The 17,712-nt window shown below is 37.3% G+C and overlaps 1 protein-coding gene across 4 annotated transcripts in view; it reads left to right on the forward strand.

Moving 5' to 3' along the window:
- Nucleotides 1-17,712, forward strand: part of USP33 (ubiquitin specific peptidase 33) — a 72,022-nt gene that overhangs the window by 18,175 nt on the left and 36,135 nt on the right. For all 4 annotated transcript variants that reach the window (XM_051857562.2, XM_051857559.2, XM_051857560.2 and 1 more), the window contains exons 2-10: nucleotides 2,311-2,442; nucleotides 2,608-2,661; nucleotides 3,053-3,115; nucleotides 4,290-4,442; nucleotides 7,518-7,620; nucleotides 9,411-9,480; nucleotides 13,826-13,939; nucleotides 14,560-14,638; nucleotides 16,043-16,460. In XM_051857562.2, coding sequence (XP_051713522.2) covers nucleotides 2,362-2,442; nucleotides 2,608-2,661; nucleotides 3,053-3,115; nucleotides 4,290-4,442; nucleotides 7,518-7,620; nucleotides 9,411-9,480; nucleotides 13,826-13,939; nucleotides 14,560-14,638; nucleotides 16,043-16,460 — 1,135 coding nt within the window. In that variant the 5' untranslated portion in view covers nucleotides 2,311-2,361. The remainder of the gene's footprint in view (nucleotides 1-2,310; nucleotides 2,443-2,607; nucleotides 2,662-3,052; nucleotides 3,116-4,289; nucleotides 4,443-7,517; nucleotides 7,621-9,410; nucleotides 9,481-13,825; nucleotides 13,940-14,559; nucleotides 14,639-16,042; nucleotides 16,461-17,712) is intronic.

Here is a 17,712-nt window from a genome sequence, read left to right on the forward strand (position 1 = left end):
AGGTCTGGGTTAAGCCAAATCCAGGAGCCAGGAACTCTGTCCAGGTCTCCCATGTGAGTGCCAGAGACTCAAGAAGTCAGGCCATCATCTGCTGCCTCTCAGGCAGGTTAGCAAGAAGCAAGATTGGAGAGATGGAGGTGGACCTTGATCGATCCCAAGATACTGTTTTATAATACTGTTATTTGTTGGACACTAGTACTTAACTTTACACAGTCCTGACTCAAACAGTAAGTTTGAGCATCTTTTCATGAACGTTATGGGCTTAAAAAAAAAAAAAGGACCATTCCATGGGAGACCAGTGAACTAAATAACTGCTGTAAGGACAGAGCCAGATTGGAAGAGAATAGCTGGGAGAGGAACCCATGCCCGTATGGGTGCTGGCGCTGCAGGTGGAGGCTTAGCCTGTGACACAGCTCTGGCCCCTGTTGCTTTCTAATCTTAAAAAAAAAAAAAAAAAAAAAATCCTTAAATATTATCCTTACCTCTCCCCTTCCTCCTCTCTCCTTTGTATTTCTGCCTTTCAAATAAATACATAAATCTTTTTTTCAAAGATTTATTTGTTTACTTAAGAGACAGAGTTAGAGAGGGATAGACAAAGCGATCTTCCATCCACTGTTTCCCAGATGGCCACAATGGCTGGAGCTGGGCTGATACAAAGCCAGGAGCTTCTTTTGGGTCTCCCATGTGAGTGCAGGGCCCCAAGCACTTGGGCCACCTTCTATTGTTTTTCAAGACTATCTACAGGGAGCTGGATCAGAAGTGGAACAGCTGGCATATGGGATGCCGGCACTGCAGGTGAATGCTTAACCTACTACACCGCAGCGTCGATCTCATAAATCCTAAAGTTAAAAAAAAAAAAGTTGCTCAGCTGTTTCCTGGCTTGCATTAACACAAGTGAAAAGTTTGCTGTCACTTTGTTCTTTGTATTAAGAATCTATTGGCAGCCGGCGCCGTGGCTCAATAGGCTAATCCTCCACCTTGCGGCGCCGGCACACCGGGTTCTAGTCCCGGTTGGGGCACCGGATTCTGTCCCGGTTGCCCCTCTTCCAGGCCAGCTCTCTGCTATGGCCAGGGAGTGCAGTGGAGGATGGCCCAGGTGCTTGGGCCCTGCACCCCATGGGAGACCAGGAAAAGCACCTGGATCCTGGCTCCTGCCAGGATCAGTGCGGTGCGCCGGCTGCAGCGGCGGCCATTGGAGGGTGAACCAACGGCAAAGGAAGACCTTTCTCTCTGTCTCTCTCTCTCACTGTCCACTCTGCCTGTCAAAAAAAAAAAAAAAAAAAAAAAGAACCTATTGGCTGCTTTTTAATTTTTTAAAAGATTTATTTACTTGAAAGAGTTAGATCTTCCATCTACCGGTTCACCCCCCCAAAATGACCACAATGGCTGGGCCTGGGCCAGGCAGAACTCAGGAGCCAGCAGCTTATTGTAGGTCTTCTATGTGTGTGCTGGGGTCCAAGGACTTATGCCACCTTCCACTGCTTTCCTGGGCAATTAGCAGCGAGCTGTACCAGATGTGTAGCAGCTGGGACTTGAACTAGTGCCCATATGGGATGCTAGCATCTCAGGTGACAGCTTAATCTGCTAAGCCACAATGCTGACCCCTGGCAAGATTTTGTCCCCCAGAGGATATAATTTAATACTCTGTTGTCTAGAGACATTGACTGTCAGCTCAGTGAGGGTGGAGGTATTTTGGCTGTAATGAGTGCACAAGACAGTCCCAACCACAAAGAATTATTGGCCCTAAGTGTTGGTAGTGCCACGTTGAGAAACCATAATATAAAGTGCCTATCCTGTTTCAGTGCCTGATACCAGGTGATTTCATTTATATCACGAGTAGAAGCTGCTGTTAAGAGTACAAATGGAGCTTTCTATTTTGAAGTTGTTTTCAATTTCTAGTCTAAAGATTAATCATTTTTTATTTAGGATTAATATCTTTTCAAAATCAAATAACTTAAGTTTTTCCTCTTAAATAAAATGGGAATTAGAGGAAAAACAGCAAAATCATGGAGAACCAAACTTGCCTTTATTCATAACTATTAATATAAGTAAAATGTTTATTTGGTAGAGAAATTTCCAAAGTTCAAATTAACTTTGATTTTGAAACTTATGTGAGTATGTTTAAAAATACATTCTTTTGAAGGGCAGACTTGTAAATATCTGTCATTCTTATGTTATCTTTCATTTTAATTTTAATATCTAATATATATAATATAAATAAATGTAAATAAAATATAATTAATATGTTTTAATATATTTTTAATATTTTAGCATTTTTAAATGAAATTTTTGGGGTCACTTTTCATATAGGTATTTCCTCATTTGGAAAGCCTTGGGAAACAAGATAAACTTTCTAACAAGATGTCAGCTTTACGAAATCATTGTCCACATTTGGATTCAGTTGGTGAAATAACAAAAGAAGATTTGATACAAAAGTCTCATGTAAGATACAGGTTTTTCACTTTCCTCCCAATTGTACATTTTCTGTAAATTACTAAAGTACTCCATGTTCATGAGTCCAATTTAAAAATATATGATGATGATAATGGATTGTATATATATTTGACTATTCAACAATATTGTCTTTTTAAAAATTTCTTCTCATAGGGTACTTGTCAGGACTGTAAAGTCAGAGGACCAAATCTTTGGGCATGCCTGGAGGTATGTATATATATATATTTTTTTTTCTGAAATTTAGACCTAAATAATGATAACCAGAAAAAAACTTTGACACCTAAAAGGATTTTGTAGATAAACATACTTTTAAAACTTCATTATTGATGAAACATTAAGCTTCAAACTTTGGAAGGACTTGAACTTAATGGTGCTTTTGCACACTTTTTAATAAATTGCTTTGGTATTTTATGCTTTTATTAGAGGTCGTTTAACTTTTGGTTAAATCGATTGTAGAAAGTCATTGACACATATAATCAAAACTTAACTGTTAAGAGTTAACACATGTAATCAAAACAACTGCAGATTAATTGTAATGCTGTTACAAATTTACGTGTTGTAAAATGTCTTATTTTCCTTCTTGTATAATTATTTATAGAATAGATGTTCATATGTTGGCTGTGGTGAATCGCAAGTAGATCACAGCACCATACATTCTCAGGTGTGTATATATGAATTTTCAATGCAGACATTTTTTAAATGTTTCATTTTGAGATAATTGTAAAATGGAAGATGTGTTTTTAAAGGGAGACTGAAGGAAAAGGACAGCCAATAATACAACACTGTTAATTGAAGTTTTAAAAAATTTAAACTTTTTTTGTGAGTTAAAATTTCATTTATTCTGTTTAAGTAGGGGAGGAGAACTACTAAGAAGATCAGTATTAGAATGAGGTTGTAATTAAGACAACACTCATTTAAGAAACATAGACCCAGGTATATGGAGGTGACAGCTAGAATATTTGGGGTTTTGGAGGTGGAGTTAGAAAGTAGATGCTTAGGTTTATTAACTCCGCTTGGCTGACTCTTACAACTCAGCTCATAGTGCTATTTCCTGCACATCATCCTGATGAGTCCCCCTGCTGCTTTGCTCTGAGTGTTCAGTGTAACTTTGGCATGCATGTTTTGTGATGATAGCTCTCATTCTAAACTGCAAGTTTCTAGAGTGAAGTGTGTCTTAAAATGTTCATGGATGTCTACAGCATCAACTTTCTCAACTGGGATTCCTCAAGAGAATTATTTAAACCCAAATATTTAAATTTAGCCCAAAGGCATCCATTGTCTGTAATTTATTTCTCTTCTGTGCATCTTGGTTGGTGTTTGCTATAAACCAGCCTTGGGAGAATTGAGAATTAGTCACTCAAATAATTTTCTATAGGGCTTAATTCTTTTGAAGAACTCTGATTCAAAAAGACTAGGTTTTATTCTATCCAAGATCTTATATTTGCTGTTGCTTCAGAGGTTTTATGCTTTGACTTAATTTCATTTGTGTTCTTTTTGTTTTGACTTCCTAGAATAGTTACTTGCTATCAATTATTATCAATTATTTTTTAGATTATTTGCTAACTGCAAAGCAGAGTTTTAGACTCTTGTGCTTATCTTTCCATAATGAATAGTTGGGGGGAAAGCACAGAATAACTTCAAGAATAGTCTTAGATATTGTTACTATTTACCAAAGTAATTTATCGAAACAATTATTTTTGGTGTCTTGATTTATTAACTCTTTTGAGTATATTATTCATCGAAGGTAACAGTTCATCTTATGTGATCTATTGAAGAAGTGTTTTCACATAATCTAATTCTGGTTCCTCTACTCTCTCTCCTGTGGAATTATGCAGGAGACAAAGCATTATCTAACTGTGAACCTTACCACTCTTCGAGTTTGGTGTTATGCTTGCAGCAAAGAAGTATTTTTGGATAGGAAATTAGGAACTCAGCCTTCATTGCCTCATGTAAGACAGCCTCACCAAGCACAAGAAAACAATGTTCAGGTAATGGTCTATATCCATTTATAAGGTGACATTAGGGAATAACTCAGAATTTGTCATACATTTGAAATTTAAAAAGGAATCTTGCCTAACCTGTACTACAAAAAATTGGTGAAGCAGGCCCTTTTTTCCTCAAATGAAGGACTTTTATACTCCTTTATTTTTGTGTATAGCTTGAAACCCACCTACCTGAAGCTTGAAAACTATCTAATGAATTACATAAGCTTCTTTTAAAAAAATGGTTTAAGTCCGTATTTATCCTTTTTCTGGAAAATCTGATTCCATGAGTGTTGGTGGGCCTTCTTTGATAGTGAATGCCAAGTAATAATTCAGTCCCTTTCCCACATTCCTTTGCCTCCCCACCCCTATTTGTGTTAATGTGAATATTAACTGCTGCTTGTTAAAAACTAAGTAGGATGTAATTAAACTTAACATCAGCCTTTAGTTACAGATTTTTCTTTTCGGACCAAGAGACTTAGAAAGTCAATTATACACCTATAAAAAGTGATCACTTTCAGAATTTTCAGTGAAATAAAAATCAGAAAAGGGAAATGAAGAAATTAGAATAGTTGGCTTCTAACTCTGATCATCATTTGGTCAGGATTTAATCAGATTGTATTTTTTCCCTCATGTATTACAGAAATTGTATTTCTGTGTACCTGTTCCTTGATATCAACAAATTTTCCTATTGTATCTTGTGTGTCATATTCTGATGGCAGACATTTCCGATAAATATGCTTGCCTCACACGTTATATAATTCAATGTGATTAGATTTTAGACAAGAAATTCTTATTTGTTATGTTTCCAGTTAACAGTTAAATGGCTGTTTAATCATTAGTATTACTGTTTCTCCCACTGATACCAACATATCATTCACAAATGTGTTTAATATTTTTTGAAAGTCTTAGTAGAGTGAAAATAACAATTTCTTGGCTTCTTTTGCATTGCTAACAAAATTGATATGATAAATAAAATTTAAACACATAAGGAACTGGTAATAGTCTTTTTTTTTTTTTTTTGACAGGCAGAGTGGACAGTGAGAGAGAGAGAGAGAGAGAGGTCTTCCTTTGCCATTGGTTCACCCTCCACTGGCCACCGCGGCCGGCGCACTGCGCTGATCCGATGGCAGGAGCCAGGTACTTATCCTGGTCTCCCATGGGGTGCAGGGCCCAAGGACTTGGGCCATCCTCCACTGCACTCCCTGGCTGCAGCAGAGAGCTGGCCTGGAAGAGGGGCAATCAGGGACTAGAACCCGGTGTGCCGGCGCCGCTAGGCGGAGGATTAGCCTAGTGAGCCGCGGCGCTGGCCTGGTAATAGTCTTAAAAGGTAAAATTATTAGCGTCACTAAGGGAAAGTGAAGTTAAATAAGCTATCTGTTGCTGTTCTGCTAGAACAGATTAAGATTGCAAATGCTAATGAGCATTGCATCTGGTAGAATAAGGATACTGATAGTTATCTAATGATTTGTAAATGTCTGGTGATTTATAGATACATTAACACATAAAAGGCCTGAGCTTTATTTCATGCAGCTTCCTAATGATCCCAATGTTGAAGTTTTTCAGAAGCACAAAATTATTTGTATAAGTTTCTTTAGAAATACAAAATTTGTAGGCTGTTTGAACTTGTAATTTTTATTTATTTTTTTTTATATATTTTTTTATTTTTTATTTATTTATTTATTTATTTGACAGGCAGAGTGGACAGTGAGAGAGAGAGACAGAGAGAAAGGTCTTCCTTTGCCGTTGGTTCACCCTCCAATGGCCGCCGCGGCCGGCGCACCGCGCTGATCCGATGGCAGGAGCCAGGATCCAGGTGCTTTTCCTGGTCTCCCATGGGGTGCAGGGCCCAAACACCTGGACCATCCTCCACTGCACTCCCTGGCCACAGCAGAGGGCTGGCCTGGAAGAGGAGCAACCGGGACAGAATCTGGCACCCGACCGGGACTAGAACCCGGTGTGCTGGCGCCGCTAGGCGGAGGATTAGCCTAGTGAGCCGCGGCGCCGGCCGAACTTGTAATTTTTATAAAACAGCAAAATATTGGAAACCATGCAAATGTCATTAATAAGATTTTTCAAATATACTTTTTCCCCTAGGTAGTAAGATTTTGAATGATTTTCTTAAGCCTTAATACCTGTCTGTCATTAAATATTGCTAGTAAGCATGTATCATCTTTATAAAATAATTACTCTATTTTAAAAAATTAGGATATGAGACCTACTCAAGTATCTAATATCCTTAGATACCAGGAAGGAAAATAAATGTATAAAGTGGGTAGATGTAAATGTATGACTGCATTGTGGAGGTGGAATAAAGTTTTAGTCGATTGGAGAACCTGAATACATGCTTAATGCATACTGCTACTCAGTGTTTTTTCTCCATCTGATTGTTGCTGAATGGGTTCATTGTATTTTGATCTTCTGATAGTAAAAAAAAAAAAAAAAAAAAAAAAAAAAAAAAAAACTGAAGATTCTGATTTTGTGTGTATTTTCCTGAATTTTAAAACTTTAACTCACAAAGCTTTTTGTTGCTTATAGCAATCTGAGTTAGCATTTGGCCAGGGTCACCAACTCCTAGAAATTAATGTTAGGGTATTTTTATCATTTAAAATGAGCATTAGAACTATTTAATAAACACCAAAGGATGCAAAACAAATATGTCAATAAGTATTGGAAGATTGTAGAAGTCCACATAGATGTTGATGTGTTATGAAATGATACTTTTTTTTTTTTTTTTTTTTTGTTTACTATGGAAAGGTAGTATCTGAAAACAATGTAGGATAGTGCATTTTTGAGGTCTTTGTTGCTGCAGTGAGATGTCATTGAATTTTAATTACTGAGTTTTAAATTCAGAAAAGAAATTTATAAAAAGTGGCTTTATATTTTACTATGTATGTTAATAAAGCTAGGAAAACATGCTATTACCTTGTGCAGATCCTTGTTTCTTTTGAAATATAAATGTACTATCAATTCTTGATTATTAAAATAGCATTCAATAAGTTTTATAATGCAGATGTTACATAATTAAAACTTTTTAAACTTAAGGATGTGCTCAAGCATGCTATCTTTTCTGTTAATAAGGATTTTAAAATACCTACTAATACAACGTTAAAAACACCTCTGGTTGCTGTATTTGATGATCTGGATATAGAAGTGGAAGAAGAAGATGAACTTAAGGCAAGAGGTAAAATAGTTCTTCTATGTAACACTTCTCCCTTGAGTGGCAACTGTCCATTTCTTTACAAAACTGTGTAATGGAAAAATTGCAAAATCTAGAGGTGAATAATGAGATGATAATTACATATTAGGAACTCAGAAATTTATATAATTGTAAATTATAAATTGCCTTTCTCTGGTTCACTTTACCAAAGTTAAGATCTTATTCTTTTGCAGATTAGCCTTATGACATTTTGCTTAACTTGTCTTTGGAGACGTGTTTGAGCCATAGTTGTCAATTCATTTTTCTCTTCTTATCTGTCAGTGATAGGAATTGGTGGGGATGTGTCAAGGTACTCCTTTAACAGAATTTCCAAAGAGAGAGCATGCATTTGAAAAGAGTGAGGTAATTCAGTAGACCTCAGCTTTGTTCTCTACTTATTCTCTGCATCAAGAACCAGCCTATTGGCATCAGTGGCATCATGCCATAGTGAATAATGCTGGTGTCCCATATGTGTGCCAGTCCTTGCTGCTCCACTTCTGATCCAGCTCAGTGCTAATGTGCCTGGGAAATCAATGGAAGATGTTCCAAGTGCTTGGGCCCCTGCAACCACATAAGACACCTGGAAGAAGCTCCTGGTTTTGGCCTGGCCGTTGTGGCCATTTGGGGACCGCTTGGGCCATCTTCCACTGCTTTCCCAGGCTCATTAGCAGGGAGCTGACTGGGAGTGGAGCAGCTGGGATTTGAACCTGCACCCATATGGGATGTTGGCATCACGAGCAGAGGCTTAACTTACTATGCCACAGTCCTGGCTTTCCTTTATTTATTTATTTTTTTGTTGATGTAATACTACTATAAGGAGAATAGATTCGGTAGATTTCATAGATACAATTCTAAGAATATGATATTCCCTTCTTCCCCTTTCTCTCTTTTCCCTTCTCTTTTTTTTTCCTTCTATAATTTCCCTTCCCTTCCTTTTTTGTCTCCTTTTCTTTCCTTTTTTTTAGTTTTTGACATAACATTTTTAGTTAACATTACATTCAAGCACTTAATGCTCCACTAAAGAGATCAGCAAGTAAAAAGTAAAAAACCCTAGCTCAGTGGTAATATAGGTAAGGGCTATAATCAAATAAAGATGACCATTTTACCTATGTATAGCAAATTATAAATTAATCACAGATCATTAAAACTATATTAGTGTGACATTCTTAACCATTGGTTTGACAAAGATATAAAACTAAGTTTGACAAAAATATATTTGTAACAATACTGATTCATGCATTTCTTTTGTGTTTTGATTTTTTTTTCTTTTTAAATTTTAGCTTCTACATATTAGGGAGAACATGTGGTATTTGTTTCTCTGTGGCCAACTTATTTCACTCAGCATGATGTCCTTCAGTTGCATCCATTTTGATGCAGTTGGTAGAATTTCATTTTTTATTGCTGAATAATATTCTGGGGTGTGTGTGTGTGTATAAATATATCACATTTCCTTTATCCATTTATCTGATGATGGACAACTTGGTTGATTCCATATTTTGGCTGTTGTGAACAAATACTGCTACAAACAACATATTTATTCTTAAAGTGTAGTATGCAAGACTGTTCTAAAATTTCAGAAGTTGAGACAACTCATCCTTGATTTTATTTAAAGCTCAAAAAATCTAGTGATTCTAAGGTTTCCAAAAGTGTTCCTCTCTGGGTTGAGTTGATATTTTGTATTTACACAGTCCTTAATGCAGTTTGGGAACTATAGTAATCATAGTTGAGTCATTTTTGCATTATTGAATGATTGCTTACTTTTTACTTCTTAATAGGTCTTACAGGTTTGAAAAATATTGGAAATACTTGTTATATGAACGCCGCTTTGCAGGCTCTTTCTAATTGGTAAGTATAAGTTTTTGTTTGTATAGTTTTGTTTTTTTAATTTGAGAGGCAGAGATACACGATAGAGAATGTATATCTGCTGTTTCATTCCCTAAATGTCTGCAGTGGCTGAGGCCTACCCAGAAGCCAGGAGTGCAATCCACATTTTCCAAAGGGTGCCAAGACCCCATCACTTAAGCCATTACTGCTGTCTCTTAGGATATGCATTGATGAGAAGATGAAATCAGGACCAAGAGCCAAGAATTGAACCCAGACACTGTTATACTAACCACTTGTCTGTGTAGTTTTATGAGGTTATTCTTTGAGCAGAAAACTATGCCACTAGGGTAGCTGACTGACTCCCATGTAGATTACGTAAGAATATGAGTTGAAACATAATCCATTGTTGTCCCATTGGGGGTACTCTGTGTATGCCTGTAGTTTCTTAAGACCAGTGGTCTGGGTATAATCCCCAGTTAATTGTGTTTTTTGAGCAAGTTTTGTTTTGTTTTGTTTTGTTCTGTTTTAACATCTAAAAACTGAGTGAGGAACTTGAACTAAATGATTCTTCAGATTACTTTAGTTCTGAGTTTGTATGAAAATATTATATTCTGTAGGTGGAATTTTGTAAGAAGGCATTTATTCTGTAAGAAGAAATTCAAATTTTTTATTTCTTAATCATAGTCCTACAAAATAGAGCAGGTATTACTCTCTTTTTTTAAGATTTATTTTTATATGAGAGTTACATATAGAGGGAGGGAGAGACAGAAGTCTTCCTAGACCATTAGCAGAGAGATATATTGGAAGAGGAACAGCCAGGACACAAACTGGTACCTATATGGGATGCTGGTGTCGCAGGTGGAGGCTTAACCTACTATGCCACAGTGCCAGCCCCCAGGTATTACTCTTAAGTTTAAATGTGTTGCATGGTGCAGGCTCTGGGGAGGGTTCTCCTTGGCTACATTATATCATGGTAGGAACACATGTATCTTTGTATAGTCTCCCTTTCTTTATAAAGCCACAAGGATTTAATCATGAGCACTACAGTTAATGGCCAAATTTAATCACTTTCCAGAGGTCTCTGCCCCCAAACACTAAAGTTGAATTAACTTACATCCTCTTCATACCATTAATATAAGACTTTGGAGATTAAATTCCTATGTGAATTAGGATGAACAAATCCTAGCTCTGGACCAGAATTGACATTGCTCTTTCTATTGGCTTGAATTTTGTAGTAGTGATTGAAGACTGAATGTATGCATACTTCTTCAAAAAGAATTTCATTTTCATTTTGACATGGCCCTCTATACTTTCTGTACTCATATTCAGATTAGGTTATGTCCCATAATTATGTTATGTCCCATTACCCTGTGAACTGAAGAAAACCTAATTTTTATTAAGTGGTCAAGAACACCTCTTTGAAGAAGTGATATTTATTCTGAAACTTAAAGAATGAGGATGAGTTGATGTGAGAAAGGTTGGGGAAAGGTCCAGCCTTGTGATGTAGTGGATTAAGTTGCAGTGTCATCCCATATTGGAGTGCCTGTTCAGTCCTGGCTGCTCTGCTTCCAGTCCAGCTCTCTGCTAATGTGCCTGGGATGACAGTGGAAAATGACCCAGGTACTTGGACTTCTGCCACCCACATGGGAGACCTGGATGGAGTTCTTGGCTCCTGGCTTCTGCCTGGCCTGGCCCTGACCATCCTGGCCATTTGTGGAATGCACTATTGGATAGAAGGTCTCTTTCACTGTCTCTCTCTCTCATTCTGCCTTTCAAATCAGTAAGTAAATCTTGAAGAGAAGGAAGGAAGATGAGAGGGGGAGAGGGAAGGAAGGAGGGAGGAAGGGAAATATTTCAAGCAAAAAGGTCTGTAATCGGCCTTGGAGTGGAGATGAGCTTGACACTTTTGAGGACTGGAAGAAAATCTGTATGGCAGGAAAATAGATACAGTGGGGTGTGAATGACATGAATTCAAGTGTTGCGGGTCATATTAAAGGTTTGTTTCTAAATGTGTGGTTGAAGTATTTTTATAACAGGGTAGCTAAATAATCTGATTTATATTTTAAAAGCATCACTGTGGTTGCCAAGTGAGAAGTGGATTGGAGGGAGAAGAGAATGAAATTTGGAAGACCAGCTAGGAGACTGTTCTCGTTTGGGCAAGATCACTGGTGGCGTACACTATCTAGTGTGGTAGGAAAGGATTGATGAATAGGAGAAAAGCATTTTTAGGAGAATAATTGGCTGATAAGATATGAGTAGAATAAGTGGGAAAAGGGAGTAGGAGATCCACATTCAGTGATGTAATCATATTGAATCTATAGGTTGATACTGCTATTTGTATATATTATATATATGTACATATACTTTTTCCTTTTTCCTTTTTTTTTTTTTTTTTTTTTTTTTTGACAGGCAGTGAGAGAGAGAGAGACAGAGAAAAAGGTCTTCCTTTGCCGTTGGTTCACCCTCCAATGGCTACCGCGGCCAGCGTGCTGCGGCTGGCGCACTGCACTGATCTGATGGCAGGAGCCAGGTACTTCTCCTGGTCTCCCATGGGGTGCAGGGCCCAAGCACTTGGGCCATCCTCCACTGCACTCCCTGGCCACAGCAGAGAGCTGGCCTGGAAGAGGGGCAATCAGGACAGAATCCGGCACCCCGACCGGGACTAGAACTCGGTGTGCCGGCGCCGCAAGGCGGAGGATTAGCCTAGTGAGCTGCAGCACCGGCCTATATACATATACATTTTTTTATATATATATACATATATATATGTAAACATGGAAGTTTAAATAACTTTGCCAAGGAGAGTGTTAAGCGCAATTAAGACATAGCTTGGCTGGGTCAGCACTGTGGTGTAAGTAAAGCCGCTGCCTGCAGTGCTGTCATCCCATATGGACATCAGTTTAAGTCCCAGCTGCTCCACTTCTGATCCAGCTCTCTGCATTGGCCTGGGAAAGCAGTAGAAGATGGCTCAAGTCCTTGGGTCTTTGCACCCACATGGGAGACCCAGAAGAATCTCCTGGCTCCTGGCTTTGGATCAGTGTAGCTCCAGCCATTGAGGCCATCTGGAGAGTGAACCAGCGGATGGAAGACCTCTCTCTCTCTGCCTATCTTTTCAAATAAATAAATCTTAAAAAAAAAAAAAAAAAAAAAAAAAAAAAAAAGACACTGCTTAGAAAGCCTGAAGCCTATCTGGATGCCTTAGATTTAACCCCCAACTCCACTCCCTGTTCCAGCTTCCTTATTGCACACCTGGGGAAGCAATAGTTTGATGGCTCAAGTAGTTGGGTCCTTGCCACCATATGGAAACCTGGATTGAGTTCTGGGCTCCTGGCTTCACTTAGCTGTTGTCATTTGGGAAGTGAATCAGCAGATAGAAGAGCTCTATCTATTTCTCTGTCTGTCTTTCAAATAAATTAAAAAGCAAAAATAAATAAGTGAATAAATGACTTTGCCAAGGTTATCAGGGAGTAAGCATTATAGCAGAATTCTAACTCTAAGCTTTTTGTCTTGCTATAGGTCCTTTGTTGTTGATACTATGCAGTACTGCCTTTACACATTTACTTTGAAGCTCCTTTGATTTCACTTGAAGATGTGGATGATAAGACTACAGTGTTGCTAAGAGATATAGTTTAGTGTCTATCCATATATCTTCATAGGAAAGTCTGGTTATTGCAGGCCAGCATTTCGTCTTTTGTTCAGTTTCTTGTAACTGAATAGATTCACAGAGGTTCCTGCAAGCTAAGCAGACTCGCCAAAGATTATAAATTGCATTATAATTGTTAACTTGAACCACTGACAGATATCAGTACTGCATACTAGGATGTAGAAGCCCAGGAAAGAGCAGATTGATTTCATAGTTAAATTTTGAACATTTTAAATTGTAAACATCATGGAAACCAGCATTTTAGGCATTTGATATAAATTAGGAGAGATTATTGACTTGATGTAAATTTGGTCATCATTGGCGTTTGTGTGAAAATTTAAATCACGTAGGAAAGAGAATATAGTAAAGAGAGGAAAAATGATAGGTTAAAGTCCTGAGGAATCCTTATATTTAATTGTCTAACAGCAAGAAAAAGCAATGGAGTAAAAACTGTGTTACAGTGGTCAAGGGATGGTTTGTTCAAATGCAAATATTACTGAAGGAGAACTGGGCCCTGTATGGAAGGCGGATGTGTGGTGGGACCAAACATTCTTTGAACAGGTTGGACTACTGAAACTACAGAAAAGTGACTGTGAAGCTGCAGGAAGGAGCACAGAAATAACAGATGCATGGGAATGTGTGCTGTCAGTTCACTGAGCAATGGGAAATTAACTAGTATTGAGCTTTGATTTTACTGTTACATTTTCCTCTTTTTTCAATTAGTCCACCTTTGACACAATTTTTTCTTGATTGTGGAGGACTCGCTCGAACAGATAAGAAACCAGCCATTTGTAAAAGTTATCTCAAACTCATGACAGAATTGTGGCATAAAAGCAGGTATGTTCTTAATGTATTAATCTTTATTGTATTTTAAAATGAATATTATAAATGTTGAAAGGATGCAGATCTATTTACAGAGCTGAACCAAAAAGAGATCTGAGATGGTTCAGTTTAGTTATGTCTCAGGCACGTTACATTTGAAAAGGGACATCCAAATGAAGGAGTCATAGAAGTTTGAAAGTATCTGAACTGGTAAGTGGTATTGAATTGTTAGGCCTGCTGTTACTGAATTCATTGAATTTAATGCAGGAGTATGCATTTGCAAATCACTAAAATTAGACTATAGGGGCCTTTATGAATGTTTCCTGCTTCTATTTAATTATTTTAAAGTTTAGCATTAGGATAATAATTGTTTGCTATGATAATTTTGCTTTAACTATTTAAGAAATTGCATTTTTGAAAACTCAGTGGAACGTTCATTTAATTGGGAGTAGAGTAATAAAATATCACTTAAAATATCAGTGATAAGCAATTTCTCTGAGCCTGTGAAATGAAAGTACCAGACAGTCCTGATGATTTTTTGAAACATTAACACTTTACAATCACTTTGGATTCTTGGTGGTTAATTAATAAAATAAAAATATAAAATTACTCTATAATAATGTTTTCTTTTTCAGGCCAGGATCTGTTGTCCCTACTAATCTGTTTCAAGGAATTAAAACTGTAAATCCAACATTTCGGGGGTATTCTCAGCAGGTTAGTCTATTGCTTTCATTCACTCTTTTAATAATCTTTAACGAATTTGAAAATTGCTAATATTTTTTGCATTTGTCTATCTTTTTGAGTCCTCATATCTTTATTTATCAAGATAATACTTTATCATGTTTATAATTTTACAATTTATTTTAGTTTTATGTCTATTTTCTAGAAACTTTTTAAATTTTGAGGTGGGTAAATATATCAGTGTATCTTTCCTAGTGCTTTTAGCTTCAAGTTCCACATCCAGAAAGCAAATAAATTTTCACCTTATATTTTCTACTTTTTTTTTTTTTTTTTTTTTTTTTTTTTTTTTTGACAGGCAGAGTGGATAGTGAGAGAGAGAGACAGAGAGAAAGGTCTTCCTTTTGCTGTTGGTTCACCCTCCAATGGCCGCCGCAGCTGGCACGCTGCGGCGGTGCACCGCACTGATCTGAAGGCAGGAGCCAGGTGCTTCTCCTGGTCTCCCATGGGGTGCAGGGTCCAAGCACTTGGGCCATCCTCCACTGCACTCCCGGGCCATATCAGAGAGCTGTCCTGGAAGAGGGGCAACCGGGACAGAATCCGGCACCCCGACCGGGACTAGAATCCGGTGTGCCAGCACTGCTAGGTGGAGGATTAGCCTATTGAGCCACGGCGCCGGCCTATTTTCTACATTTTACACTTTGATATTTTTACATTTAGTTCAATATGTCTAGAATTTATTTCTTCTTACAATATAATCTAAATTTCATTTTTACTTTTTCACAGCTAGGAAATTGTACCAAATATACAAATGTAAGAATGCCCCTCTCATCTGATTTAAAATTTTTTTTAATTTTACATGAATATATGATAGGATGTGTACCTAGGCTTTTTTAAAATTAGTTCCACATTACAGTTTCAATTATTTTAGTTGTATATATTTTAATATTAATACCTGCATATCACTTTTTTTTTTTTTCATTTTTTTTCCCATGTAAATTCCCAGATCTCCAAAGATTGTAATTTGGTGCTGTGAGCACTCCAGATTCATCAAGGATTTTTCTTTGAAATACAGTGCACAATTGGATAAAGCTTTAAGTTAGCCAAACTTAAATGTTTCAATTTAGGTCATCTCTCTGTTTCTAATTGTCACATGAGACAAGCCCTTATTTTCTCTGTCATCTCTCTTCAGCTTATAAAGAATAACACAACTGAAAAACCTTCAAATCATCAGCTTATTGAAACTTTTATTTATGTAACTTTGTAGCATTTAGGGCATCCCATCTCTACTGCCTTATGTTCTACAGACTGGAATTTTTTTAGCATAATGCTACAGAGTATAATCAGTTGGTAACTGCATTTTGTATATTTTCAAACTTACACATAAGTTCCAACATACACATGTAATGAAATGGTAACATTATGTTGCTGATACATTAGGATGCGCAAGAATTTCTCCGATGCTTAATGGATTTGCTTCATGAAGAATTGAAAGAGCAGGTCATGGAAGTAGAGGAAGATCCTCAAACCATAACCACGGAGGAGACCATGGAAGAAGATAAGAGCCAGTCGGATGTAGATTTTCAGTCCTGTGAATCTTGTAGCAGCAGTGATAAAGCAGAAAATGAAAATGGCTCTAAAGGCTTTTCTGAAGATAATAATGAAACAACAATGTTGATTCAGGATGATGATAATAATTCAGAAATGTCAAAAGATTGGCAAAAAGAGAAGATGTGCAATAAGATTAATAAAGTAAATTCTGAAGGAGAATTAGATAAAGATAGAGATTCTATGTCAGAAACAGTCGACTTGAACAACCAGGAAACTGTCAAAGTGCAAATACACAGCCGAGCTTCAGGTGACAACTTAATAATTTGATCATGAAAGTGATATTTGTAGACAATGGATGCTTAAGTAATCGTTGCTTTTGGGATTTATAGTAAGCAGAGTTATAGATCAGCAATGTTTGCATGTGTTAAACTCATAAAATTATAGACTTTGAGGATAGGAATTTTATGGTCACTTAATTATTTAAGAGATTTGTCCTCCTTTTGAACTCACATTCATTAGAAGTCTTTTATATAGTATTCTAGAAAATTGGGCCCCTCAAAATTTTTTCTTTTATTATAAGCAGATTTTCTTGAGATACTGGGAAAAAGCAAAATAGCCCAAATTGCAGTTTTCTAATTATATACAATTAGGTTTAGATTGCTGCTGTCACTGGAGTTACATCAGATGTGTTCCAATGTGAGAGTTTAATTTACTGTAGTGAACCATATTATGCCAGAATATTCCATAATACTAGTCAATGTTCCTTTAGGAAAGTGCTGTTAACCATATAAAAGATAGTTAAATAAAAACTGCATGTATATTTACCTTTTTTTTTTTTTTTAAGATTTATTTATTTTATTTGAAAAGCAGAGTTAGAGGAAGAGACAGAGAATCTTCCATCCTCTGGTTCTCTCCCCAAATGTCTGCAATGGCCAGAGCTGGGCTAGTCTGAAACCAGGAGCCAGGAGCTTCTTTCAGCTCTTGCGTGTGGGTGCAAGGGCCCGAGCACTTAGGGCATCCAGTCTCCACTGCTTTCTCAGGCACATTACCCAGGAGCTGGATTGGAAGAGGACCAGCTGGGACTTGAACCAGCACCCATATGGGATGCTGGTACTGCATGTGGCAGCCTAACCTGTTATACCACAGTGCCAGCACCCAATATACTTTTTTTTTTTTTTAACATTTATTTTATTTGGAAGACAGAGTTTTAAAGAGAAGGAGGGTTGAAGAGAGACCTTCCATCTGCTGGTTCACTCCCCAAATGTCCACAGAGTTCTAGGTTCTCAAGCCAGAGCCTAGAACTCCATCTAGGTCTCTAGTGTAGGTGGCAGGGGCCCAAGTACTTGAGTCATCTTCCACTGCTTTCCCAGGCACATTCGCAGAGAGCTGGATTTGAAGTGGAGCAACCAGGATTCAAATTAGTGCTCATAAAGGATGCTGGTATTGGAAGTTGCAGCTTAGCCTGCTGAATCACAGTGGCCTGTATATTTATGTTCTCAAAAGTTAATCACCTTGGCTTAAAGTGGTATCTAGTTACCCAAAAGTTTTTAAGATTTGAC

Source organism: Oryctolagus cuniculus, chromosome 7, assembly GCF_964237555.1.
Source record: "Oryctolagus cuniculus chromosome 7, mOryCun1.1, whole genome shotgun sequence".
NCBI lineage: Eukaryota > Metazoa > Chordata > Mammalia > Lagomorpha > Leporidae > Oryctolagus > Oryctolagus cuniculus.